Source organism: Megascapheus bottae, chromosome 26 (genome assembly GCF_031878675.1).
Source record: "Megascapheus bottae isolate mThoBot1 chromosome 26, mThoBot2.hap1, whole genome shotgun sequence".
NCBI classification, from domain to species: Eukaryota; Metazoa; Chordata; class Mammalia; order Rodentia; family Geomyidae; genus Megascapheus; species Megascapheus bottae.
In genome coordinates this window covers 12,540,618-12,567,449 of record NC_143534.1, presented here as the reverse complement: position 1 = coordinate 12,567,449, position 26,832 = coordinate 12,540,618, and the positions used below count along the sequence as shown (strand labels likewise).

The following is a 26,832-nucleotide window of genomic DNA, read 5'->3' as shown; positions in this document are numbered from 1 at the left end:
GAAGCTTTCCTTTCATCTACATTCTACAAATCAGCATTTCTTAAAATTGTTTCCAGTACTCTGTGTTTATTAAATATGGTGGAGCTAGATCTTGTGCTTAGTAACAAAACTTTTACCTGTGTGTTTGCCACCCATTCAGGACTTTGGAGATCTGTGGTGTGTGATTTTCTCACACTGCTCTGACACTTAGCTCTCTCTCAGTAGTGGCACCCTCCTCTCCCATTATGGTAATAGTTAAAAATGACCTCAACAAGAAAATGACCTCACCCACTTCCCAAATGTCTAATCACTAAGCCTACTGAAAATCACTCAAGTAATAAGTCAATACCTTGCATTTTTCTGGACATGCTATGCTTTAGAGAAAGTTCTTCACCTGTTATTTAGTTCATTCTTAGTAGCTCTGCCTCACAGTGCCATTGTCAGCTCAGGTCTTGGTACTTACTGATAGCTTGGTGATGGGAGTCATGTGTACATACATGAAGTAATTCTCAGGAAGGCAAGCATGCTTTTTGGCAAATGTGGCTTATTTTATTGCATCTATTAATGAAAAAAATATATATGGCTTATCATTTCAAACAACCCCCTCAGTACTTTTGTTCTGATACTTGGTTTGGTATACGAGGTGAACTGTAGATTGTGAATTTGTTTTTCTAGAACTATGCTTAGGATATATATACATATATATATGTATATATATACATATAGTGGATCATGGGGCTTGAACTCAGCCTGGGCACTGTCCCTGAGCTCTTTAGCTCAAGGCTACCACCCTACCCTTGAGCCAAGCCCCACTTTCCCTTTTCTAAAGGTTAACTAGAGATAAGAGTCTCAGATCCTTTTAAGGTGTGAGTGTCTGGCTGCTTAGGATTTTTCTATATATTTTCTATATTAGGAGAAATCATTCCATGGTTTCTAATTTTTAATAGGGATTTGGTAAGAGCATTCTGAGAAAAATTAGTTGGAAATTGTTTCATATTTGAGAATAATTTAGAACAAATTATATATGGTACTTATTCCTTAAAAACTTTAAAAAACTTAATCGAGTAGACTGCCTTCTGGGAGGTCTTCCGTGTGTGTGTGTGTGTGTGTGTGTGTGTGTGTGTGTGTAGGAAGGTAGGCAATAATTATTTGGTAATGTTTTCAGTTTTATTCATGGATTATATCTACTCAGATTTTTATTCTTTTTCACCTTAAGATAACTTTAGTAATTTTTATTTATTCTGTAAATAACCCATTTTAAACATTTGAATATATTGTCCCAGAACTGTACATTTAATTTTATTTAAAATACTTCTTAAGCTCTATATGTTTGTGACACCTTTGCCATTCTTAATCTTGTGTCTGCTTAGTTTGTCTTTAATAGACTTGCCAGAGATTTGTCTTTTATATCCATATTCCCCCAAATCTCTCCAAAAATAGTTATTCATGTCTCTATTCTACTTTCCTTCATATTTTATTAATTTTTCTATTATTTTTTCTTTATTATTTCTCATTTAATGATTTTCTGTCATAGTCTGTTTCTCGGCCTCTCCCTCTCCTTATTTCTCTCTTATCTACTGATCTTTTCTTTTTGATTTTCAATAATCATAATCAGTTTCTTTCATGTCTTCTTTTGATTAATATTTTGTGGAAACATTTATGTTTTGTGTACTTGTTTGAATAGTAATCCAATATTGTGCATTGATTTTGTACATCTTCCAGATTCTTACGCTGTGGAACTTCATTGGCTTAAGATATTTATAAGTATTTCATGTGGTTGCATTGGGCTAAAAAAAGCACAACAGAAAATGACTATCACTTAGGATTACATATGTTTTATTTTTCTGTTTAGGTGCGAGATGATGAGACCTTACTTGGAAAAGTATGTGGCAATGAAACCCTGGCTCCCATTAGATCTCTTACTAATAAGGCCTGGATCAGGTTTAAAACAGATGATTCCATCCAGAGGGCCAGTTTCAGAGCTACTTATCAAACTGGTAAGGCTGCTTTATTTTAAAGTATCTAGTCTTAACTGACAATAGTATTTTAATTTGTTGACGTAATTTAGTCACTTTATGTTCTCAAGTTGTAAGCAAAATATTCTTGAAAATGTCCTTATTAAGCTGGGCACAGATGGCTCAGGCCTGTTGTAATCATAGCTACGAAGGAGGGTGAGATCTGAGGATCACTTCTTGAAGCAAGCCTTGATGGGAAAGGCTCTTATCTCCAATAAACCACTAGAAACCCAGAAGTGGCATTGTAGCTCAAGTAGTAGAGCACTAGCCTTCAGCAAAAACAGCCCCATGACTAAAATACCATATATCATCTTCTGCTAGACATAAAATTAGACTTTGCAAGAAAATTCAGGGCAATGGATTATTTATTTGTGGGCAAACACTAGTATCAATTTTGTATTTACAGTTTGTGGGGGAGAATTCACTGGAAAAGGAACCATTCGCTCGCCTTTTTATCCTAATGTGTATCCTGGAGAAAGGACCTGTAGATGGACCATCTACCAACCCCAAAGCCAAGTAGTTTTCCTCAATTTCACTGACTTCAACATTGGAAGTTCTGCCAACTGCGATACAGATTATGTTGAGGTAAGAACAAAAGAGAAATTCTTGGCATATTACTAAACATACTGTAATCTCTCTTATGGCTATACATACAATACTATTTAACTGAATCTAGACCTAGGAAGTCTAGGTTGTTTTAACATCTGTAAATCAGTGAATGAATATATGATGTCAATGATCAATTTACTAGATGCAGAAAAAAAAGCAGTTGGCAAAACCCAACACTTTGTATGAACTTTCTTAATCTGGAGCAAATAATGTATTTGCTGGTCTTAGGACTTGAACTCAGGGCCTGGGTACTGTCCCTGAGCCTCACTGTGCTCAAGGGTTGCACTCACCACTTGAGCCACAGCACAGCTTCTGGATTTTTTTTTTGTCATTTATTGGAGATAGAAGTCTCACAGGGACTTTTCTGCCTAGGCTGGCTTCTACCTGTGATCCTCAGATCTCAGATTCCTGAGTAGCTAGGATTACATGTGTGAGCCATTGGTACCCAGCAAGAACATTTATTTAAAACAACAACATATAACATGCTTAAGGATGACATATAAAATGCTTTGGAACTTCATTGGATGTTCTAGTGAAATGCTTTGCCTTATATCAGTAAAAAAAGAAAAAAAAAGATTTTGTTCTTGTCACTACTGTTCATATTATATAGAATTTCACACCAGAGCCACCAAACAAGGAAAAGAAATAAAATGTATTTTGGATGTAAAGAAAGGAGGAAAATCTTTATGCACAGATAACAGAGACTCATGCAGAAATGTCAACATGCCCAAAATTGATCAAAAGATTCCATTCAACTCCTATAAAAATGTCAGTGTTTCTTTGAAGAAATTCCATAAATCAACTGGAAAATCCCTGTGAAACACGAGAGAACCAAAATAATCAAATCATTTGTGAGTAAAGTTGGAGAACTCACAGTTCCCAAGATCAAAATTTAGAACAAAGCAACACTTAGTACAGTGAACTATAATAGGAGTAGTGATATAAAAACGGATCCATGGGAAAGATTGTGAAGTTCAAAAATAAACCTATGTTTTAAGGACAAGTGATTTATTGAAATGATGCCAAGAATAAAAGGGTATTTTTTCCAACAAATGTTCTGAATATCCATATTCAAAGTCTGAAGCTGGACTCCGTCCATATACTCTCAAATGTGAGAGTTTCATTCTCAAATGAAACTTTTTAGCTTATGACCCACAGTGTACACACAACAAAAGGGAGAGACATAAGACTTCATTAAAATGGAAAATAACTTGGTTTTAAAAATGGGCAGAGGATATGAATACATATATCTTTAAAGGTATAAATGTAGAGTAAGCATTTGATAATAAGCATTGCTGACACCATTGTTCAGGGAAGTTTAAGTCAGAACCATGATGGTGCTTCTGAATGGCTATAATCAAAAGCTCAGATAGTAGGAAGAATGACCAGGGTGTGGGACAACTGACCCTTTGCTTATTGCTGGTAGAACTGTGAAGTCACATAGCCACTTCAAAAAACACTTGGCAGCTCCTCAGAATCTTTTTATTGTTGTGGTGGTGGTGGTTGTTTTTGCTGGACATGCGGCTTAAACTCTGGACCTGGGATCTATCCCCGAGCTCTTCAGCTCAAGGCTAATGCTCTACTACTTTGAGCCATGGTGCCATTTCTAGTTTTTCAGGTGGTTCATTGTAGATTGCTTTGAACAATGATCCTGAGATCTCAGCCTCCTAAATAGCTAGAATTACAGGTCTGAGTCAAAGGAACCTGGCAGCATCTCAGAATATTAAACAGAACATTACCATTCAATTCAGTAATTCAACCCCAAATAAGGGTGGTAAATCAAATATAGATAGCCACACAGAAATGCACATGGGAATATGCCTACAGTCATAATTTATCACAGCATATAAAAATAACACCTACAAGAAGTATTTAGAATTTTAGAAGTAGAATCAACTTAAATATTCACCAGCCACCAAATGGGTATGTAAAATAACATACCCATTCAGCAGAATATCATACAGTCTTAAAAAAATTGGCTAGTGATATCAGAATACGGGTTAATTTGGAAAAGCATGATATCGCTTTATCACAAAGTATGTAATTGTATTTGTTTAAAGTAAGGCCTGGAATAGTTTATGGAAGCAAAGGAGCTAGTACCTGCCTAAACCTCTGGTATCAATGGCTAGAAATTGACAGTTAATAAGTATGGGGATTTTCATTGGGTATTTAGAATATTCAGAAACTGATTGTGTTCTCAAATTGATTCTTAACTGTAGCTGTCGTTGTTGCAACCGCATTTTGAGAATGTTTATTTAGTCTCAAGACAATTTTCTAAAGTTCATTATCTTACAGAGTAAATTTGGTTTTGCCTGTTTTGCTTTAGATTGGCAGCAGCCCTACTCTTGCTTCTCCTAAGAACATAAAGTATTGTGGCTCCGACAGACCTTCCTTTATAACCTCAGTGTACAACGTTCTCTATGTCACCTTTGTGAAAAGTTCTTTTCCTGAAAATCACGGTTTCATGGCTACATTCGGTTCTGAGGATCTGGGTAAGTAAGATATCTTCCCTTCTCTCTGTAGGCTGATATTAGGACAAGTTAACAGTAGAGCTGGAAATGTAACATAGTGGGAAAGTACTAGCCTAGCATGGGAAAGGCTTTGGCTTTAACTTAAGGCTCAGAGCTGCAAAATGAATATTCCCCAGAATAAGTGTGTGTACAATTGAGATAATAAATTAGGTAAACATTATCCATGCTGTGAAAATGTAAAAGTACATGGAAAAACAATAGATTTTCAATCCATATATCAACAGAGAGAAAAAAAAAAAACCAACACTTTTTTTTTTTTTTTTTTTTTTGGATCATGGGGCTTGAACTCTGCCTGGGCGCTGTCCCTGAGCTCTTCAGCTCAAGGCTACCATCCTACCCTTGAGCCAATCCTCACTTCCTGTTTTCTAGAGGTTAATTGGAGCTAAGAGTCTCAGGTCCTTTTGTGCCTGGGTGGCTTTGAACCTTGATCCTCAGATCTCAGCCTCCAGAATAGCTAGGATTACAGGCGTGAGCCACCATGCCTGGCCAAGCACTTAATCTTAAGTGACAGATGAGAAGCACTTTGGAATCCAGGTATCTTGTTGGTTCTTTGCTGTGATCATCATTTCTGGTTATTAATTAATTTATTTTTGACAGCATGTGGAAAAGTTCTTACAGAGCCAGAAGGAAACATTGCCAGTCCAGGCTTTCCGAATGTCTATCCCAATGGCGTCAACTGCACCTGGCATATATTAGTTCAGCCTGGCCACGTGATCCGTTTGCATTTTGACACATTCCAACTGGAGTTCCACTACAATTGCACCAAGGACTACTTGGAAATTTATGACGCTGGCTCAGAGACATCTCTTGGCAGGTGAGTTTATTTCATTTGTTCTTTTTGTGTATGTGTGTGTGTGTGTAAGTTGGCTTACTCATTGCTTCATAGACTATTTTTCAGAGATCGACAAAACCACTATTACACTTACCATCACTTTTTCTTATTTCTTCTTCTAAGTTGATTGCATATTTTTATCTGATGTTACCATGGTATTTTGAATTACACATACACCACCACATGTTTAAATGTATGCCATTAACAAACACGTTACCTCACATAGTATTTTAGTGGTAATAGCATAAAATATCATTATAAAAATACAATATAGGGCTGGGAATGTGGCTTAGTAATAGGGTTGGCTCTAGAATTTGTGCTTTCTGAACTCATGCTATGCTGTTTCTCTTTATTATATCTTGATGAACAAGTTATTAACGTGCTATGTAGTGATCTATTATAGCGTGTGCTTTCTATATTATTAAAATTTTTGTATGTGTAGTGATGCAGCTATATACACAAAACCATTTTGCCAAAGTAATCATGATCTGCAGTAAGTGTGTAAATTATTTTTAGTGAAATACGAATTTAAGGTGATTAAAGGTGGATTAAAAAACATTATCATTCTATGCCCTAAGTTTTTGTATGTCATTTCAAAATATACAAAAAATTCTAAAACCCGTATGTCTCTTCTTTCTTGGTTTGGAATAGATACTGTGGAAAATCCATCCCTCCATATCTTACCAGCAGTACCAACTCAGTAATGCTGAGATTTGTGGCTGACTCTGACCTTGCTTATGAAGGCTTCATAATGTCTTATATCACAGTCAATGCATCAGCAGGTAACTAAACATTATTACATGCTCAGTCTCATTGGTTCCACTCAAAACATTATTGATGTTTTCTAACACACAAGAAGACAATGAAAGCTGTGTTTTGGAGTAGATAACAAATAGTGTCATGATTAGGCAGGGGTATTGTATTGATATGAATACAATACAATGTTAATTATGTACTCATTAAAATTAATGAAAGTAGCTATTGAATTCATTTCACAGACTTAATTATATCAATATCAGTCAATTTTCATTTTTCCTCAGCGTTGTTTTCTAAATTTAATAATAGTACTGTATTTTTTCTTCTGTAAGGGAGTGTGTTTCTTTTTAGGAATGGTACACTGGTCACTTGTGGTTGTACAAGCTTATAATCCCAGCTAGTCTGGAGACTACTCAAAGGTAGTTCAAAGGTATCTAGGGCTACATGGTGATATCTTTTCTCCCCCATCCCCAAAATGTACAGAAATAGTATTCTGAAGTTTTGAGGGAAAAAAAAAATCACACACACAATGCCTATAAGATACTGTGTGAATGGTTCACTTAATAAATGAGTGATAGAGGCAGAAAGAGGTAAAGAATAAGAGTACAAGAACAGTACAGAAAAAATGATACAAAGCCCAGTCACTTTTTTTTTTGCCAGTCCTGGAGCTTTAACTCAGGGCCTGAGTACTGTCCTTGGGCTTTCTCAAGGCTGGCACTCTACCACTTGAGTCAGAGTACCACTTCTGGCCTTTTCTGTGTATGTGGTACTGAGGAATTAAACCCAGGTCTTCATGCATGCTAGGCAAGCACTCTACCACTAGGCCATGCTCCCAGCCCCAGTCTAATCACTCTTATAATTTTTTTTTGATCAAGTTGAAAATTCTATCCAAATAAAAAGTTACCAATTAGGGTTGGGAATATAGCTTAGTATAGAGTGCTTGCCTAGCATGCATGAAGCCCTGAGTTCTAGTCCTCAATACCACATACATAGAAAAAGCTAGAAGTGGCTCTGTGGATTGAATCGTAGAGCACTAGTATTGAGCAAAAGAAGCTCAGGGGCAGTGCCCAGGTCCTGAGTTCAAGCCCCAGGACTGGCAAAAAAAAAAAAGTTACCTATCAGGAAAACTTTATTTGAGCAGAAGAAAAATAAGGGAGAGCTTTAGTGACTTATACAGCAGCAGGCCAAAACTTTCTTGGCAAAATGTACATTTTTATAAATTTGACCTAATAGAATTGAGCCTTTTCAGTATGTCTTTCTTTGCATACTCCTTTTCCTATTATTTCATTTCTATCATTAATGCACTCCTTGAAAATGTAGTATAGTAAGAAGACCTTTGCAAGCAAAGTCTTTGAAACATCTCTATGCCTCTAACTCAGAGTCTATGGGACATAAAAAGGCATCAAGTTTTGTTAGGCCGAGGGGCCCATTTGAGATGTGTGGCATTTTAGTGAGTCTGGATGCCTCATGTTTGGAAGATATTTAATGGACACAAGTTATCATACAATGCAGATTTCTAATAGACCTAAGGTGACCCTGCTTACAAAGCATACCACAGCCTCTGGATTGTTCCGGAAAAACATGGCATTTAGTGAGCTCCTTTGAGAAAAAAGTTGGGAGTTTGGCCTGTGCCCATACATGCTCCTTCAACACAATTTTGTGTCCAGAGATCTCCAGAGATTTGTGTGTGTGTGTGTGTGTGTGTGTGTGTGTGTGTGTTGTCAGCCAGTGCCTAGGTGCTGTCCTTGAGCTTTTTCCTCAAGACTCCTGCTTTAAAACTTTGAGCCATACTAACACGTGTGGTTTTCTGATGTTTTTGTTGTTGTTGTTGTTTTGTTTTGTTTTTTTTCTTTTTTTGGAGATAGAAGTCTCATGGACTTTTCCTGCCCAGGTTGGCTTTGAACCATAATCCTCATATCTCAGCCTCCTGGGTGACTAGGATTATAGGCATGAACCTATAATGCCAGCTCCTGCCATTACTAAGCATTTTTTGCTAAGGGTAACATTCTACCATTTGAACCACACCTTCATTTCCAGTTTTCAAGCAGTTAATTGGAGAGAAGAGTCTCACAGGCTTTTCTGCCTTGACTGGCTTTGAACTTTGATCTCTAAATCTCAACCTTCTGAGTGGCTAGGATTATAGGAACAAGCCACCACTCTCCAGCCCCAGGAATTCTCTATTCTGTGCAATAAATCTCCCACTTAGAACTGTTACCAATCTCTCGTTTACTTCTCTTCAGAGGGTCTAGCCACTACTCTAACATTCCATGCAAAAACTACTATTCTCTGCAGTAGTTCAAATTCTGTTTTTGATGCAGGCATTTAGATATCCTGCATGCAACAGAATGCATATTTTTATCTCTGGTGAAACCCTGTGGAGGAGATCATTCATAGCACATGAGAAATAAAATCTGAGGATTCATAATCAGTTATGTGATGGATGTGTTCTCTGGACTCTGTTCAGGTGGTTAACATCCAATAGCCTAATTTGGTTTCTCAAGAAATTATAGTGTGCATACAATTTTCCATACTTCTGTAGTTTTATCTATCCCATATGTTTGGCCCCAAATTACATTGAATATTAGATTTGGAGTAAGTCACTTGAACTCTTTGGGCTCCAGTTTTCTCATCTGTGTAATTAAAGGATTGGATTTGATAGCGTCTGAAATATCCTCGTTCTAATCATCTATGTACATAATTTTAATTTGATGCATGAATAAACTGGATGTCTCTTAAATAACATACTGTAAGCAGAGCCTCCTAAAAATATCATGGAAATCTTTGTAATAACATACAAAGTAAGACACAGCTCTGTAAGGAGTGAAATTACTCTTGATACTCTACTAGCTTGTGAGGCAGTGTTTCATGCAGAAACAACTAAGAGCAACTGAAATTGTGGGGAAAGAAGCATGTTAAAGTTTAATTAAAACAAATTTTCAGGAAGATATGAAACAAGTTAAATGGAGGTAAATTAAACAAGAGCAAAGAAGTGAGCTAGACAGAAAGGAAGCCGATGAGGGAGATGAGATTGGGATTATAGCTCATTCAAAGTAATGGCTTGTCATGCATGAGACCCCGATTTAATAATCGCAACATGGGGGGGGGAGAGAGACAGAAATATAGAGAGACAGAAATATATATAGAGAGACAGAAATAGAGAGAGAGACAGAGAGACAATCACTGTCCACCCTGCTTTCCTATGAATTAGTCCTTATTTTACTTTGACAGACCAGGAAGAACATATGTTCTTGCTTGGCTTGGTCCAGCTTTTTACTGGATCAGCTCATAGGTATGACTCACAGCTAAATCATCCCAAAGAGCAATCAGATGGTCAGATGCAGAAAGCCATATGGCACCATCAGCTTCTAATGCTGAGGCCTCTCTCAGGGTGCGAGTCACTGGCTTGTATGCACTTCCTAGAGGTGGCTCTGCTGTAATTTATCTTTAAGATCTGAGATCATATGGATTCACCAGAGACTAAATCTCATAAGTACTTTAGGAGCTATGGTATGCAGACTGATCCTTAATTTAATACGATTAAACGATGATATAACATATTCCAGGAGACAAAGCTTGGAGATGATGTATTACTGTACACTTAGGACCTTTCTTATTTTACACAATGTCTTCCTCCAGCCCTGGGTATCCTGTTCCTGTGGTTCAGAGCTTGTAGGATTGATACACCATTATGGGTTGGCCCGTTATTATCACGCTTCTGATTTTCCTCTTTGATCATAAGCTTATTGGTGTGGTACAAATGCTAGGGTCCAAATACTTCTTTGAAAATGTACACTGAAGGCAGACAAGCATTATCATTTTTAGAAAAGTTCACAAAAGTGACTTTTGTAATGGTCCACAAAGGACATTTGCACATGTTCTCTGCTTTCTTTTCACTTGAAGTTGGTCAGAAAGAAATAGGAGTTCTGCCAGCAGTTGGCTTTAATCTTCAGAGATAGGCTTTTCCATTACCAATTCTGTAGAACGCGTATGATAAAGGAATGTTCTTTTCATCTTCATCTCTTTGGAAATGCTTTTAGAGCAGAGTAGTAATCCAACTGCTACTGGTACATATTTTTTCCTTGTCAACAGAAGATAAAAAAGTCATAGATATTTTTATGTTTGCATCTTATATTGATGTGATAGACCTCATGAAAACACATATTCCCTGTGGAAACACATTCAAATTAATTTATTTGTACTTTGTTTGAAAGTACCGGTGGAAACCAAGCAATATTGTTTTCCACTATGAACTTTAGTTTTAGAAAGAGCCATTTATACTGTCAAAGGAAGAAAAATGAACATTTTACATGCTTCAGTGTTAGGTAAGATACTTTTTGTTATTGTTGTCATTTTGATTTTTGAATCTCATTAATTAGACCTGTCTGGCCTTAAACTCATGACCTGTCTGACTCTACTTTCTGATTCTATATATATTTATTGTATTATTTGGTTTTTAATTTAGCATAGTTAATCATCTTATGAAATATTCTCATGGTGTGTTACTGATTTGTTCTAAAGATTTGTCCTTTTAATTTAATATTATTTATTTTTATTACCTTCAAGTAGTTACTAGATTTAAACATACTTGGCCAAAAAGAAATTTCCTAACCTTTCAAGAATTAAGATTTTTTTTCTTTTTTGGTCAGTTGTGGAGCTTGCACTCTGGGCCCGAGCATTATCCCGGAGCTCTTCAGCTCAATCAAGGCTAGCACTCTACCACTTTGAGGCTCAGCATCACTTCTGGCTTTCTGGTGGTTAAATGGTGATGAACTTTTGTTCCCATGCTGGCTTTGAACTCTGATACTCAGATTTCAGCCTCCTAAGTAGCCTCCTGAGTCCAGGTACTCAGCCTCCTGAATACAGGTATGAGTCGCCTGCACCTGGCTTGACCTGTTTCTAAAGTCTCTTTTTCTTGGTCACTCCCGTATGTGTGCTAGTCTGGTATGGCCCTATCCCAGGATACTCACTGTGCATTTAATGCAATTCTTTCCTCTTTGGTGTTCAGAATAAAGGTGTTTCTGTAGAAACACCTTTAATTTTTCTGATCTCTTTTTCTTCAGAGTCCAATCATTAACCCTTCATGAGTTCTATTTCAGTCAGTATGCATTTAAGTTGTAGAAATTCCACATTGCTCTTATTTTATTTGTTTATTTATCTTTTTTTTTTTTTTTTGCCATTCCTGGGGCTTGCACTCAGGCTAGCACTTTCCTCAAGGCTAGCTAGCACTTTACTACCTGAGACACAGCACTACTTCCAGCTTTTTTCTGAGGTTGTGGTTCCGAGGAATTGAACCCAGGGCTTCATGTATGCTAGACCCTACCATTAGGCCACACTCCCAGCTCTGCTCTTATTTTTAGTATTTCTTCCTCTATTAATATTTTGTTTACTCATTAAGACTTGTTAAATTCATCAGACATATGTCTGATGTTTGCTTTAAAGCTCTTTTGTGTTTTGAATCCAATATCTAGGCCACCTGCATTATGTGACCACATTTTCCTTGATGATTGACCATAATTTTCCTTGAATGTTGGGTTTACAGTACTCCATTTTTAAGTATTAACAGCAGTTTTTTAGATTTATTCTAAACCTTGTGGATGACATGTTGTAGGCATTTTCTTGTCTGGTTAATATCTGACCAATTGTCTTATATTTGTGTGGGGTTTTTAATTTTTTAAGTTTGTGTTTATTTATTTTTTGCCAGTCCTGAGGCTTGAACTCAGGGCTTGGGCACTGTCCTTGAGCACTTCTGCTCAAGGCTAGTGCTCTGCCATTTGAGCCACAGCACCACTTCCAGCTTTTTCTGTGTATGTGGTACTGAGGAATCGAACCCAGGGCTTTGTGCATGCTAGACAAGCACTTTACCACTGGGCCACATTCCTGGCCCAGCTCTTTTATTTTTTAAGGTACATTCATGGAAATCCCTGGAGGCTTTCTATGACTTTCTACCTTGCTGGGTTGCAACTTCCAAGACCTAATAATCTCTCCAGGCCTTGCTCAGATGTATGGTTGCTTGATTGTTGATAGCGAAGCATTTGGAGAAGGTGTGACGCTGAGGTCTTCAGTTTATGATGTATAGACTTGTTTCGCTTGGATACCTGGGATGGAAATAAGGGATCTCTGCTCTGGTTGGTAGAGAACTCTACAGTCTATTGGAAATGTCTTGACCACTATATACTGCTTCTGCTTCGAATTTAGTAGCATCTCTTGCATGTTCACTGAAGTCTCCTTATCTACATACCCCGTCCATGCCGAGTAATGAACTCACAGGGACCCTTCACCAGATGTTTTAGCAGCCCTCAGCTCTGGTCTCTGCTTTCTCAGCTTCATATCATATATTTTACTGCATAGGCTTTAGCTGCCTTCTCTGGTCAGGCACTTTTGCTGGCATCAAACATCAAGGAAATCAGGAGTCCCACCTGTCAAAGGGCACAGTTTTATACTGCCCTTGTGTTCCATATTTTGTCCAGTCTTGTAGTTGCTAAGAAGAGGGGATGATTCAGTATCAGTTTCTTATCACAGCTAGAAATCAAATCCATAATTAAGACTTAATGACTATTATAGCATGTTGAAGAACTTCAGCCAATCTAGTAAACAGAATTGAACGGAAAGAACGCAAGAAAATAATTGGGGACTAGGTTACAGGGTGAGGAAAGTGGTCAGCCCAAAGTGAAGAGTTACGTAGGGTACAAAGAGAGAGAGAAACTTAGATACATTTCTCATCGCACTCAGTTTTTAAGACATTATCTAATTTTAGCCAATGTTATTAGGATTCAGTGTTGGGAAGGTATTGGGGATCATAGTTAATAATGGCTAATAGGGTCTTCTTTATATCATCAGACCTAGTGGGAGAAATAGACTCCTATAGAAACAATTATGGAAATACATTTGGTGCTCAGTTTTTCTATTTATATAAAATTTTATTGAACAAAAAGGAATTCATTCTGCGTGGCTGGGATGGGTAAGTACAGAATGGTATTTGGCCTAGACCTGAATTGACAGGCAAGGATTTTTTTTTTAATATAAAGAATGGGTTGGATGAGGGAGTATTTTAGGCTAACCATTTCAGGCAAGGTGGGCAAATATGAAGATCATTTGGGGACAGTGGCTGACTTTCATGCTAGCAATGGAGAAGCTTGCAATTCAGTTTCTTTCAGCAGAGATGAACAAGCTTACCAACTGTGGTAGATACCCACTTGTATATGGGCAAAGCACACTGAAGTGACTCATTCTGACTGCTTCAGTCAGCTTCCCTTTCCTAGGAACTGGACTGTAACAGTCACGTTCTCCTGCAGACTAGTGGGGGCTTGTACTAGTTAGATGTACTAATGTTTTTCCCACTGGGAGCAAAAGAGAGAATCAAGAAGCACCATGTCTTTATTCACAGTGGCATGGGTAGAGATTTGTTTAACTGGTTAAAGCTATGAACCATGTCTGTGTTGGGCATTGGGGCTTCAGTTTCATTTAATGTCTGTTTGATCCATGAAATTCTATCCTATTGATATTCATTACTGGGTCTGAAATCATCTTCTCTTTTCTTTTTCTCTCAATCTGAAGAACTGAATAAAGTAAAAAACTATTACACTAAGACAGTTGTATTTATTTATGACAAAACTCTGTCCAAGTAGCCTAACAAAATTTTATACTTTATCTTTTACAGTTAATTCATGCTCATCTTACACCTAGTCTATTTTGAAATAGAATGATGGCAACTACCATTTATTGAGGATATACCATGAGGCAACCACTTCAATTATATTGTCTGAAACTCCCACATTTTACTTCTTAATGAGAGAAACACAAGTTTATTAAAGTAAATATAGTGCTCCATAGCATTGAAGCCAAGCAAGAGAGCCCAAGGCCCCAACCAATAATATTTGGGATTTAAGTGAGTTGCAGCCAGGGTTAAAGGTCCTCCACAAGAGAACCCTTCATGATGCATGTTTTAAATGTCAGGAGGTCACATAATATTTTCTCTATTGCATGTTTTTGCATATTATGCATCAGAAAAGTCAAAACTACAGTGCAAATCATATGGCAATGACTACAAAAGTCATCTCAAGACAGAGTAGCCGTTTTGTTTTCATTTTTTTTTTTTTTTTGCCAGTACTGAGGACTGAACTCAAGGCCTGAGCTTTCCTCAAGGCTCTACCACTTGAGCCACAGCACTATTTCCAGCTTTTCTATGAATGTAGTACTGAAGAATCAAATCTGGGTCTTTGTGCATGCTAGGCAAGCAGTCTACCACAAGGCCAAATTCCCAGCCTCGCCATCTTTATTTTTGAGATAAGGGAGTTGGAGACAGTTACTCCAGTTTACATATCTTGTCTGTATTTAGATGAGTTTTGATCACCAAGCCTGGCTTATTATTCTCCACCATCTTTCTTTGGTACCTATAGAAGAAAAAACATTTTAAAGGAAGATTATGAAAAAGGAACTGAATTATTTTCAAGTTCTTTCTAAAATCTGTGTAATTTAATCTAATTTTTTAATATGATAGTTTATATGGGTAAAATTTTTTTTATCATTTCCTACACTAATATCATGGTTCTTTTAAGACATGGATAAATATTACCACCACATAACTGAGGCTTACTGATTATCTTGCCTTTGAGATTTAAAAAACCCTCTTTCAAAATGAAGTCATTTTGGGAACATTCCGGAAAGAGGTACTGGAAATCAAGTTCATTGGTACAAATTAAAGTAGTGTATTTGACTTCATGTATTTTAAGCAGAGAATAATCTCTTCAATTTTGTTCCTTGTGCTCTCTATTCACAGAATGCTCATACGACTATACGGACGACTATGGGTTAATCACCTCCCCTAATTACCCCAATCCTTATCCAAATGATTGGCAATGCACTTATAGGATCACGGTGGGAACCAACCAGCAGATAGCATTACACTTTACTAACTTCTCTTTGGAGGATGGCATTTCTGGAGATTGTGTGGATTTTCTGGAAATCAGGTCAGAACCTTACTTTATTTCATTTACAGTTCTTTTAAATATTACAAAAGCAGTGAGGGTATATTAATACATTTTGACATCTTCCTTTATTATGCAGAATAACAAAGAAAAAATATTGTATATCATTTTGGCATGTCTCAAAATTAATTTTATTTTGAGCATTTTATATCTGGGACCTTATAAAGTATTTATTTAATTTTATTTTTTTGCCAGTCCTGGGCTTGAGCTCAGGGCCTGAGCACTGTCCTTGGACTTTCTCAAGGCTAGAGCTCTACCACTTGAGCCTCAGCACCACTTCCGGCTTTTTTCTATGTATGTGGTACCGAGGAATCGAACCCGGGTCTTCATGCATGCTAGGCAAGCACTTTAACCACTAGGCCAAACTCCCGGCCCCTATAAAGTATTTTTTATTCTCTGATATGAAGATATTAAAATATAACAAGTTATAGCTGAACCATATCATGCTAAAATGACATAATTTCCAAAAACTGTTAAAACATTCTCTATCAAAGATTTCCTATGAAGTGAGGTTTGACACAGCTGATGGTAGGTGTATGTTGTAAACACTGGGATTTAATGTTGACTGTATAACTTATTTTTTTTTGCTTAAAAAACATGTATTATAAACTATCTTTAAAACTATATAAGTTCTGGGCTGGGAGTTTGGTCTAGTGGTAGAGTGCTTGCCTAGCATGCATGAAGACCCGGGTTGGATTCCTAGGTACCACATACATAGAAAAAAAAGCTGGAAATGGTGCTGAGGCTTGAGTGGTAGAGTTCTAGCCTTGAGAAAGTCCAAGGACAGTGCCAGGCTCTGAGCTCAAGCCCAGGACTGGCAAAAAAAACCCCAAACTATATAAGTTCTTAGGGAAAGAATTATTTCCATGATTGTATTAAATAAACCACACATAGTGTATTGAGTTGTGAAAATTTCCAAAGTAGACACATTTACTATTTCTCAGTAATACTAGGCAATATTTGTTTATTCTGTTGAAAATTATAATTTCTATATTTTGCATTCTTTGAAATATTGCTTTGAGAAGGTCAAGATTAAATACATTCTCTCGATGTGGCACTGATGACAGAAGATGCTATTCTATGCCAACATGGCATGCTTTACTCTCATCAAATATTTTATATTAAAACAAAAAAGTTGGGAGCTTGAAATTGTGATTATTTTGAAGTAATTCTGGCAAAAGTCTAATGATCTGGTAAACTGGCAAACCCATAGTTTAAGTTAGTCTGGATGACAGTTAAATAGTATTATCAATAATGTGTTTATTTCTGTGTTCTGGATGTGTACAGAGATGGAGGATATGAAGATTCACCAGTTGTGGGAAAATTCTGTGGCAAAAATCTCCCTCCAATAATCATCTCTCATAGTAATAAACTATTGTTAAAATTTAAGAGTGACCCAATAATCTCAGATTCTGGATTCTCAGCTTACTGGGATGGATCAGCAACAGGTAAAGAACTAAGATAAGATTGTTGAGCTGTCTTCTTTTCCTTACCTGTGTCTAGTCAATACTCTTTGTCACACATGTTCAATATCACAAGTATTTTTGAATTAACAGCAACTATCTATTTTTTTTGAATTGAGGTTAAGTAGTTATATACAATTTACAGTACTGTGGCATAGTGATACTTAGCTAATTTCACAATCATTTTTTCTTAATTTCATAGTACTAAGCATCACTGATATAGTCTACAGATTTATCAATGTTAGATATACAAAACCTTCTAGACTTACCTAGAGCAACAGGTTTAACTCTTTGAACATTGACAATAATGCCATTTCTTCCAGATCTGGTGTTATGTACCTTTCTTCCCTTTGCTAGGGTTATCAGTTATTCCTTCTTTTGGTTTCATCGAATATGGGCTTCTTAAGTTCTGTGTTCTGTTTATTTTGTCTGGTTTTGTCTAGTTTTAGATCTAATACCTGCATGTTAGAGAGACTATGCATCATTTTTCTCATTGGTCTTGACTTATCTCACTCAACACGATTTGCTGTATTTCCATCCATTTCCCAGTGAATGCCATTATTTTATCTTGTCTGGTTGCTATGTAAAATTCCATTCTATATGTACCACATGTTTTGAATGCGTTCACCTGTAGTGGGGCATCTGGCTTGTTTTCCTCACTTGACTATTGTGAATAGTCAAGTATCTTTATCATACCCTGGGTTATGATGCTCAGGGTAGATGTCCAGGAGTGGTATGGCTAGATCGTAGGGAAGGTCTATGTTTAGATTTTTGAGGCACCTCAAGACTGCTTTCCAGAGTGGTTGTACTAGTTTACAAGACCACCAGCAGTGTAGTAGGCCTCCTACCAGCATTTGCTGTTGTTTAAATTCAGAACATTGGTCATTCTGATTGGGGTAAGGTGGCATCTCAGGGTTGTTTTTATTTGCATTTCCTTTATGGCCATTGATGAAGAGCATTTCCTCATATGTTTCTTTGCCATTTTTATTTCTTCTGAGAAATCTCTCTTTAGATCCCTTGCCCATTTAGCAATTGGTTTGTTGGGTTTGGAGGGAATTAGTTTCGTAAGTTCCCTGTATATATTGGATATTAAGCCTTTGTTTGATGCATTGCTGACAAATATATTTTCCAATTGGAAAATTTTTGTAGATATGTCTTTAGCTGTGCAGAAACTTTTTATTTTTAAGTAGTGCCATTTGTGGAGACTCTCTCCAATCTGTGGTGCCTGTGAGTTCCAGTGTCTCTCCTACTCTGTCTTGTAGTACTTTCCGACTTTCAGGTCCAATATTGAGGTCTTTGATCCATTTTGAGTTGATGTTCATGCATAGTGACAAGGTGGGATCTACTTTTAGTTTTCTGCCTGTGCAGCCATCTATTTTAAAGAATAAAATGGCAACATTCTTAGGTCCCTGGTATACTTCATGAAGCCAATCAATCATCTTAATTAGAAAAAAAAAGGACAATACATAGATACGAATGAGCTACTCTCTGATGAAGTTTTACTCTGCAACTTGATTTAAGGACATGGATAAGTTGTTTAGTTCACATTCATCATTCACTTCTTCCTTCCATAGGCTGTGGAGGCAACCTCACCACATCTACTGGCGTGTTCACGTCTCCCAACTACCCAATGCCATATTACCACAGCTCTGAGTGCTACTGGTGGTTAAAAGCCAGCCACGGTAGTCCATTCCTACTGCAATTTCAAGATTTCCACTTGGAGTATCACCAGAACTGCTCTTTGGATTATCTGGCTGTATGTATCAATTATGTTATCCACATCTGCCATTTCACCCAACACAGAAAAAGTTTTTACTTTTGTGTTGAGATTCAGGAAAGATGGGTTTTATTCCTTTATTAATTTTATTGTCTTTAAGTAGTTGTACAGAAGGGTTTCAATTCAACATGTCAGTCTACCAGTACAATGAATCTTGAGCCATGTCATCACGGACATGATATCATATAAAAACTCCACATAAAATAGAAAGCTATGCCAAAGAAATTTGATGATGTTAGTGACAGTTTTCTAAGTACCCTAAGTAATGAACTGCTAATATTAAACTATTTTGAATATAAACTCCAAGATACAGTGAAAATATCCTAAGAGTGACTATTAAATTTATAACCCTAATCCACATAATTTCTACATGTGGACTGGAAAGTAATAATTGAAGGGGCTAGAGGCATGGCTCAAATGGCAGAAAGCTTCCACAGCAAGTAGGTCAAGTCCAGATTTCAAAAACCAGTACCACCACCCAAAAAAGTTTAAAATTTAGAGGATTGTTTTGGTCAGTTAGAGGAGATATTACTTCTTCATAATTTCATTGTTATTATTAAAGTGTACAGAGGTGTTACCATTTCATAAGTCAGGTTATGAGGTGTTTTGTTTTGTTTTGGGTTATGGGGCTTAAGCCCCAGACCTGGATCTTATCCCTAAGCTCTTTCACTCAAAGCTAAGGCTCTACTACTTTGGACCACAGTTCTACTTCCAGTTTTCTGGTCTTTAATTGGAGATAAAAGACACACAGACTTACATACATGGGCTGGCTTCATACCTTGATCCTCAGATCTCAGCCTCCTGAGTAGCTAGGATTATAGGCATGTGCCATGAACACCATTTCTTTTGAGGGGAAATTTCACCTCTGTTTCACTTTCCTCCAGTTTCCCCCTCCCATTTCTTCTCACAAGGTACATAGGTCATTTTCCACATGGTGTATACTGAATAGCACACTTATATTTGTTTGCCTTCCTCCCTCTGTGTCTGCACTTCCCCCATTATAATAAAAAAGGCAAAACCAAACACTATCACCACCACCAACAACAACAAAAAAGAAAAAATCATGTTTTCAATGGAGTTCATTGTGATACATAGAATTTTAAATGTTCAGAGAAGTTATACCTTTGTGTTCCTCCCCTAAGGATGTCCTCCTGTAGTTTCACAGGATACTAATTGCTTTGTTTTTTTGTTTTTTTTTGTTTGTTTCTTTTTTTTTTTGCCTGTCCTGGGGCTTGAACTCAGGGCCTGGGCATTGTTTCTGAGCTTCTTTAACTCAAAGCTAGGGCCTGGTGCATGCTAGGCAGGCACTCTTCTACTAGGCCACGCTCCTGGCCCCAGGATACTAATGTTTCAGAGAATATTTTTTAATCATCTTAAATGAATTGTACAAAGGGGTTTCAATTCAATATAACAATATTTGAGTAATTATGCATCCTTTTTTTTTTTGCCAGTCCTGGGGCTTGAACTCTGAGCCTGGGTGCTGTCCCTGAGCTCTTCAGCTCAAGGCTATCCCCCTACATCTGGGCCTGGGTGTTGTCCTGAGCTTTTCAACTCAAGGCTACCACCCCACTCCTTGAGCCACAGCACCACTTCTAGTTTTCTAGTGGTTCATTGGAGATAAGAGTTTCATGAACTTAAGTGCCCCAGCTGGCTTTGAACTGCAATCCTCAGATCTCAGCCTCCTGAGTAGTTAGGATTACAGGCGTGAGCCACCGTGCCCAGCTAGTACTATACATTTTATCAATGGCATCTCTCCCATTATTAGTGAAACCAGTATCATCCATATAGGACTGTTTATAGCACCAGTAATTCACCAGTGGTCTACTAAAACCATATAAATGAAAAATAAGTCCAGAGACAAGTTGTGGTTTCAAAATAGGTATTATACTTCAACCTGGGGCACACACCAGTTCATACCTGCCATCTCTGTTTAAGAAGTATTTAATTCTGTTCTAGCATGCACCTGTCTTTCCCCACGTCTGCATTCACAGTCCTCTAGATCACATTTATAGCTACAGCCATCTGATGGGACCGTGTTTTACTCAAGGTGTATGATGGCCCAAGTATGAGCTCTCACCTGCTAGCTCAGCTCTGTGGGGAGAATATGCCGGCCCCCATCCTCTCCAGTGGAGACAACCTGTTTCTGAAACTGAGGACTGACGAAGGTCAGCAAGGACGAGGCTTCAGGATCGCGTATGAACAAAGTGAGTATGTACTTCATTCCGCAGCCCAGCCAGCCAACTGCTGTCAGCCTAGCTCAATGAGCTGAGTCGTTGAAATGAAATCCTACTTTCTGATACCAATAGTGTTGAATTTCATTTGAGGGAGAAATGAGCATGTCTTCAACTTAACTTTCTACTACTAAAACCTGGAAAACGGTGGAAACTTAGAAAAGTATTTCTAACCACGAGGCAGTTGCGGCCAAGATCACAGTGCAGCGGCATAGTGGCTAATCGTTTTCCAATTTGCATCACACATTCTAATCTCCCAATAAAACATTGATTCAGCTTTGTCATCTACCTTAAAATGTACTTTATAAAATGTACCTCAAGAAAGATGAAGGGGAGCTGTGGGCCCCGGAAGTCAAGTATGGCACATTCTTCACTGTGGAAAGAAATCCTGAAAACCTTGCTTCAGTAATTTGTTCTTTGGTTACAATGCAATTTTTTATTAACAGCATCTATGTTGTTGTTGTTGGTACCTGTCTTAGGGCTCGAACTGGGAACCATCCCTGAGCTGTTTTTCTTTCTTTCTTTCTTTCTTTTTTTTTTTTTTGCTTAAAGCTTAGATCTCTACCATTCTACCATTTTAGCCACAGTTCCACTTCTAGCTTTTTGGTTGCTAATTGGAGAAACGTGTCTCATGGACTTTGCTGCTTGGGCTGGCTTTGAACCACAATCCTCAGATCTCAGTCTCCTGAGTAGCTAAGGTTGCAGATATGAACCACCCTCTGCTGGCCAAAAGCCCCTACTTAGTTATTCCTGTAATAATTTTTCTCATGTATTGAGTACACAGAATGAATAAGAACAATACAGAGTATAGCTACCTAAAGGTAAACTTAGAATGAACTAGTTCCATTTCCTATAATATCTGTCACTTGAAATTGGAGGATTGTAAATAATGTAAATTGTTAGGGTTGAGAGCAGCTCATATAGTTTGTCAGAATATATAGTTTTATTTGTTTCTGATTTGTGGTAGTCATTGAAGTTAATGAGGCATACACCTGTCTGCCTAATAGGTATCATCTCTCACAGGCATCTACAACAACAAAATTACTCTTGGAAATCCTCTGCAGACACGACTGAGCTAAATATTTCCAAAGAGAAATACATTGGCTATTATCTATGCTCTAGGAAAGGAAGACTTTGGAGGACAGCAAGTGCAAACCATAGCAAAGTCTGGAAATGGTCTTGCAGTCCCCTTTCAGAATACATAAATAGAAATGTTCCTTCTACCTACATTGCTAGGATAACTCAGTAAACATACTGTTCATTTCTTCACTTTCTTTTATTTCATGATTTTTTTAAAGGTTCAAGGAAAAGATGCATGTCCTTTTCAGATGAATTTGGTATTTACTTCCAAGGAGACATAGAAGTATTCAGTATGGTTTTGTCAAAAATCCAGCTCAAGAAAATACCACCAGTAGATTGAAGAGTTCTGTTTTTCAAAATTTTAAATTTTAATTTATGCTTTAAATCTTTTATGCTCCCCTCTCTTTTGTGGCCCTTCCTGTTGACTGACTGGAGGAATAACGATGACTTTGTCATGAATTCAGGCAGATTATTTGAATGTTCAGCAAAACCACATTTCACATTCACATAGGACGTTGTATCTTCATACTGCTAAAATGTAAAGATTAGAATTTCTGTTTCTTCCAAATATCAAAGCTAAACAACAAGAAACCTAGTGTACTTATTTAATATGTATTTCTAAACAGATACTCTCCATAGTAGAGCCTGGCTATTCTAATATACACCAACTCAGAAGAAATGCAATACCTATTGGAAATGACTGTTCAGTGTTCATGATCCATGAGTTTATTTAAGTATTATTTCTCATTTTACATCTGAATGGTTGTAGCTCAGTGGTAGAGTACCTGCTTAACATGCGGAAGGCCAGAGTTCAATTCCTAGCAACACACACACACACACACACACACACACACACACACACACACACACACATAAAAGAACATGAAAATACATGGGGTTTTCTTAGCCTAAACATTTTTTTACATATCAACCACACACACTCACACACACACACACACACACACACACACACACACACACACTTTGGGATAATTACGGCAGGTTCAATAATAGTTCATCACCACCATGATTTCATTTTATTTTTCCAGCATGTAACAATGTGGTAATAACCAACCAAACGTATGGTATCTTGGAGAGTATCAATTATCCGTATCCTTATTCTTCGGATCAGCGCTGCAAGTGGACCATCCAAGCAACGACAGGCAACACTGTGAACTACACATTTTTAGCGTTTGATATGGAATACCATGAAAACTGCTCGCTGGAATACCTGGAGGTAGGCCCACAAGTCAGCAGATTGCTTAAAGTTAGATCCGGTGAGGAAAAAGCAAGCCAAAGTCCTTCATACTTTTCCAGAGACGCCTCTCTAGCTCTTTCCTACGTGTGAATATAATGCATCAGTTACTCATAGCACTTGAGATATTGGAAAGGTATATATTCTTATATTTTTATGAAAAGTATTATTTATTTTATAATCTTTAAGTAGCTGTATAAAAGGTTTTCAGTTCAACAAATGAGTTTACAGGTATAGTACATCTTGGTCAGTGTCACTCCTTCCATCTTTCTCAACCCCATCAAACACATGATCTTTATTTCCATCTATATTATTAATATGTAAAACATTTAATACACATATTATGCTTTCCCCATGACTGTTTTCTTTTTTGTTGTTGTTGTTGTTGGTCATGGGGTTTGAACTCTGGGCCTGGGCACTGTCCCTGAGCTCTTCAGCTCGACTACCACCCTTCTCCTTGAGCCACAGCCCCTCTTCTAGTGATTAATTGGAGATCAGTCTCACAGTCTTTAGTGTGTGAGCTGGCTTTGAACTGAGATCCTCAGATCTCAGCTTCCTGAGTAGCTAGGATTACAGGGATAAGCTCCCATAACTGTTTTCTAAGACAATAACTTCTCACTGTAAAGGCATTAAAACATTTCCCCCTGTTTCTCACTTACCCATATCACATTATGGCTTAGTGTAGTTCTCTTAAAGGTAAACAGTGATTTTTCAGATATCTTGCTTGCAAAAACTTCCAATGTTTTCCTCTAGAACTCTGAAACCACATTTTAGGGTGGGGGAATCTTTATAAAATGTTAACATCTCACCAGGTTTATTTAAAACAAAACTAATATGATTGAAATTAAGATTACTAGGTCTTTCCCCAATAAGCATTTTTACTTATAAAAAGGGATATCAATGTGTGAGAAGTAATGCACCCACTATCTGGTGAATGTAACTGTAACCCCTCTATACATCACCTCAATAATACAAAATAAAATGAAAGAAAAAAAAAGAAGGAATCACATCCTTGCATTGAGATGAGTATAAGAAGATTATCTTGTTTTGCAGGAGCTAAATTTGAGTGAAAAAAAATAATAAAACCCAGCTTAAATCAGTGTGGTAGAGCATGCGTGTAATCTTAGCTGTCAGGTGCTCAGGAAGCTGAGGAAGCAGGAATGAGAGTTCAATGCCAGAATTAGATCCATCATGAGTTCAAGTAGCCTGGGCTACTTTATGGGTTCCTTTCTCAAAAGCAGAAACAAACTAGCAAACAAAACCTACCAGAAACCAAAAAAAAAAAAAAAAAAAGCACCACACACACACACACACACACACACACACACACACACACTTCTTGCTTTATATTTAGAACACAATTGTGAAAATAATACAAAGTCCTCTTTACTAATGTTCAAAGAAAATATAACACGAAGTGCATAGATATCCAATTCAATCTTAGAATTTTGAGCACAAGTCCAAATCAAAAACAGAAATTTGCAAAGTAGAACTATATTCTGTGCTTCAGAACCATGATCTGACAAAGTTCAGTGGGAAATGCTAGAGAGAGAAAGAATCTTTTGAACTAAACTTTAAAATGGGCTCTACTCTTAGTAGAAAGAATAGGGGGAAAAATAGAACTTTTACAGGAACTGGACTCCATTTCTTTGGACTCATTTGAGTCCAACAACAAAAGGTCTCATGGGTAGTTTTTGGAGAGGTTTGAAAACTCAAAAGTAAAAAAAATACTTGTTCCAACCACTGCAGAGCAGTTAATGAGAGACCCCTTGGTAATACTGGGTCTGTTGTGTTACAGGCATGCTCTTTTTCTGGTATAACTTTTATGGTGAAAGCAGCAAAAATTACAGAATGAGAACCAGAAGTTCAGAAAAGCCTTCCAAAAAATGACATTGCCTAGAGGGAAGAGATTATTTTCCATTTCTGTATGCCAAGGGCACAACCACAGCAATAACTACAGTGGTTGGTTTATGATAGAAATGTGAAAAGCATAAGTAACCATTTAAGGAGAGAAAAAGTCACAAGCACAAAAATCAAGCTTTTAATATTTTAATAACTTCTGGTTAAAGTTTTTTTCCTAAGTGACTTAGTCAGTTCCTAATTAAGTGACCATTTCCAGAGCCAGCATTTAGTTATTTTGAATTAATAAAACTAAAACTATTTAAAAAAAAAAACCCACCTGATTAGGTGCTGATCAGACACTGTGCCAAACCTTTCTAAAAAGTGTGGAGGGGTAAAGATTTCATTGGGAAAAAATCCATACTTCACTTTTTTTGTTCAAGTAAATTTTTAAAAATGCATCAGGTTTGAAAACAAAATATTAGTCTGATAAAGGGTCATTTTCCCAAAGGAGGAAGAGCCCAGGCAATTATGGAAAGTAAACCTTAAAAGATTCGATCGATGTTTTGCAACTTGACTTCACTTTTATTTTGATCCTTGGTTGAAGAGATGATTTCTAATAGGTGACTGAAGACACAAACAGGAAGTGGTATATGGGGGAAAATCAGCAGCAATGTGTAGATGCCCGAGACAGTAGTAAGTCAACAACGAGCAGATGTGTAGAGACTCAGAGGAAGGAGAAACCCTCATAAGCAATTGCATCTTATGTGGAAGCCATGAGAAGTGAGAATAACAACAGAGGTCAGCAATCAACCTGGTGACACTCCCCAAGTAATGGAGAGAGGTCAGGATTGAGAAGTGTCCTTTGGAGATGAGTGTGACTGGGCAGTAGTTTTGTGGATCAGGGCTGCAGTGTGGAAAGGCATGAAGAGAGAACGTGGTATGGACTGAGCTTTCTGGAGCAAATCAGAAGGGAAAGTGACAGCCTTTTTTTTTTCTGTAGTCCTTGTAAATTGCTTTCCCTAATGGGTCCTCTAGTGACCAAGCTCTCATGGGAATGTTATTTACCCTTACTTTCTATAGCTATGGTAAGATTTGCACTGTCTCACAGGGCCTGATGTTATAATGACTCATTTAATTTTCAGATTTATTAGTCTGGGAGGGATGAGGGGAGCTGTTTCAAGGGCTTAAATTCAAAGCCTGGGCACTGTGAGAGTGTCCTTTTACTCAAGGCTAACACTACCACTTGTGCTACAGTGCCACTTCCAGCTTTTTCTGAATTTTTTTTTTTTTTTTTTTTTGCCATAAAAGTCTCATGGAGCTCCTGCCTGGCCTGGCTTCCAACTGAGATTATTCAAAATCGTTATTCAGATTTATTATTCAGATTTTAAATTTCCTCTTTGTTTATCATGTTTTTTGTGCCGTGAAGGAAACACACTAATTGATCAAACAATACATATTTACCACAGGATGTGTTAAGT

General features: G+C 37.3%; 1 protein-coding gene across 1 annotated transcript in view; it reads left to right on the top strand.

Annotated features, from left to right (window-relative positions):
* Cubn (cubilin) overlaps positions 1-26,832 on the top strand; it is a 199,807-nt gene that overhangs the window by 46,069 nt on the left and 126,906 nt on the right. The window contains exons 20-29 of the mRNA XM_090318958.1: positions 1,832-1,976; positions 2,401-2,579; positions 4,930-5,095; positions 5,732-5,948; positions 6,618-6,748; positions 15,499-15,688; positions 16,994-17,154; positions 18,744-18,925; positions 20,994-21,150; positions 23,307-23,494. Coding sequence (XP_090175084.1) covers positions 1,832-1,976; positions 2,401-2,579; positions 4,930-5,095; positions 5,732-5,948; positions 6,618-6,748; positions 15,499-15,688; positions 16,994-17,154; positions 18,744-18,925; positions 20,994-21,150; positions 23,307-23,494 — 1,716 coding nt within the window. The remainder of the gene's footprint in view (positions 1-1,831; positions 1,977-2,400; positions 2,580-4,929; positions 5,096-5,731; positions 5,949-6,617; positions 6,749-15,498; positions 15,689-16,993; positions 17,155-18,743; positions 18,926-20,993; positions 21,151-23,306; positions 23,495-26,832) is intronic.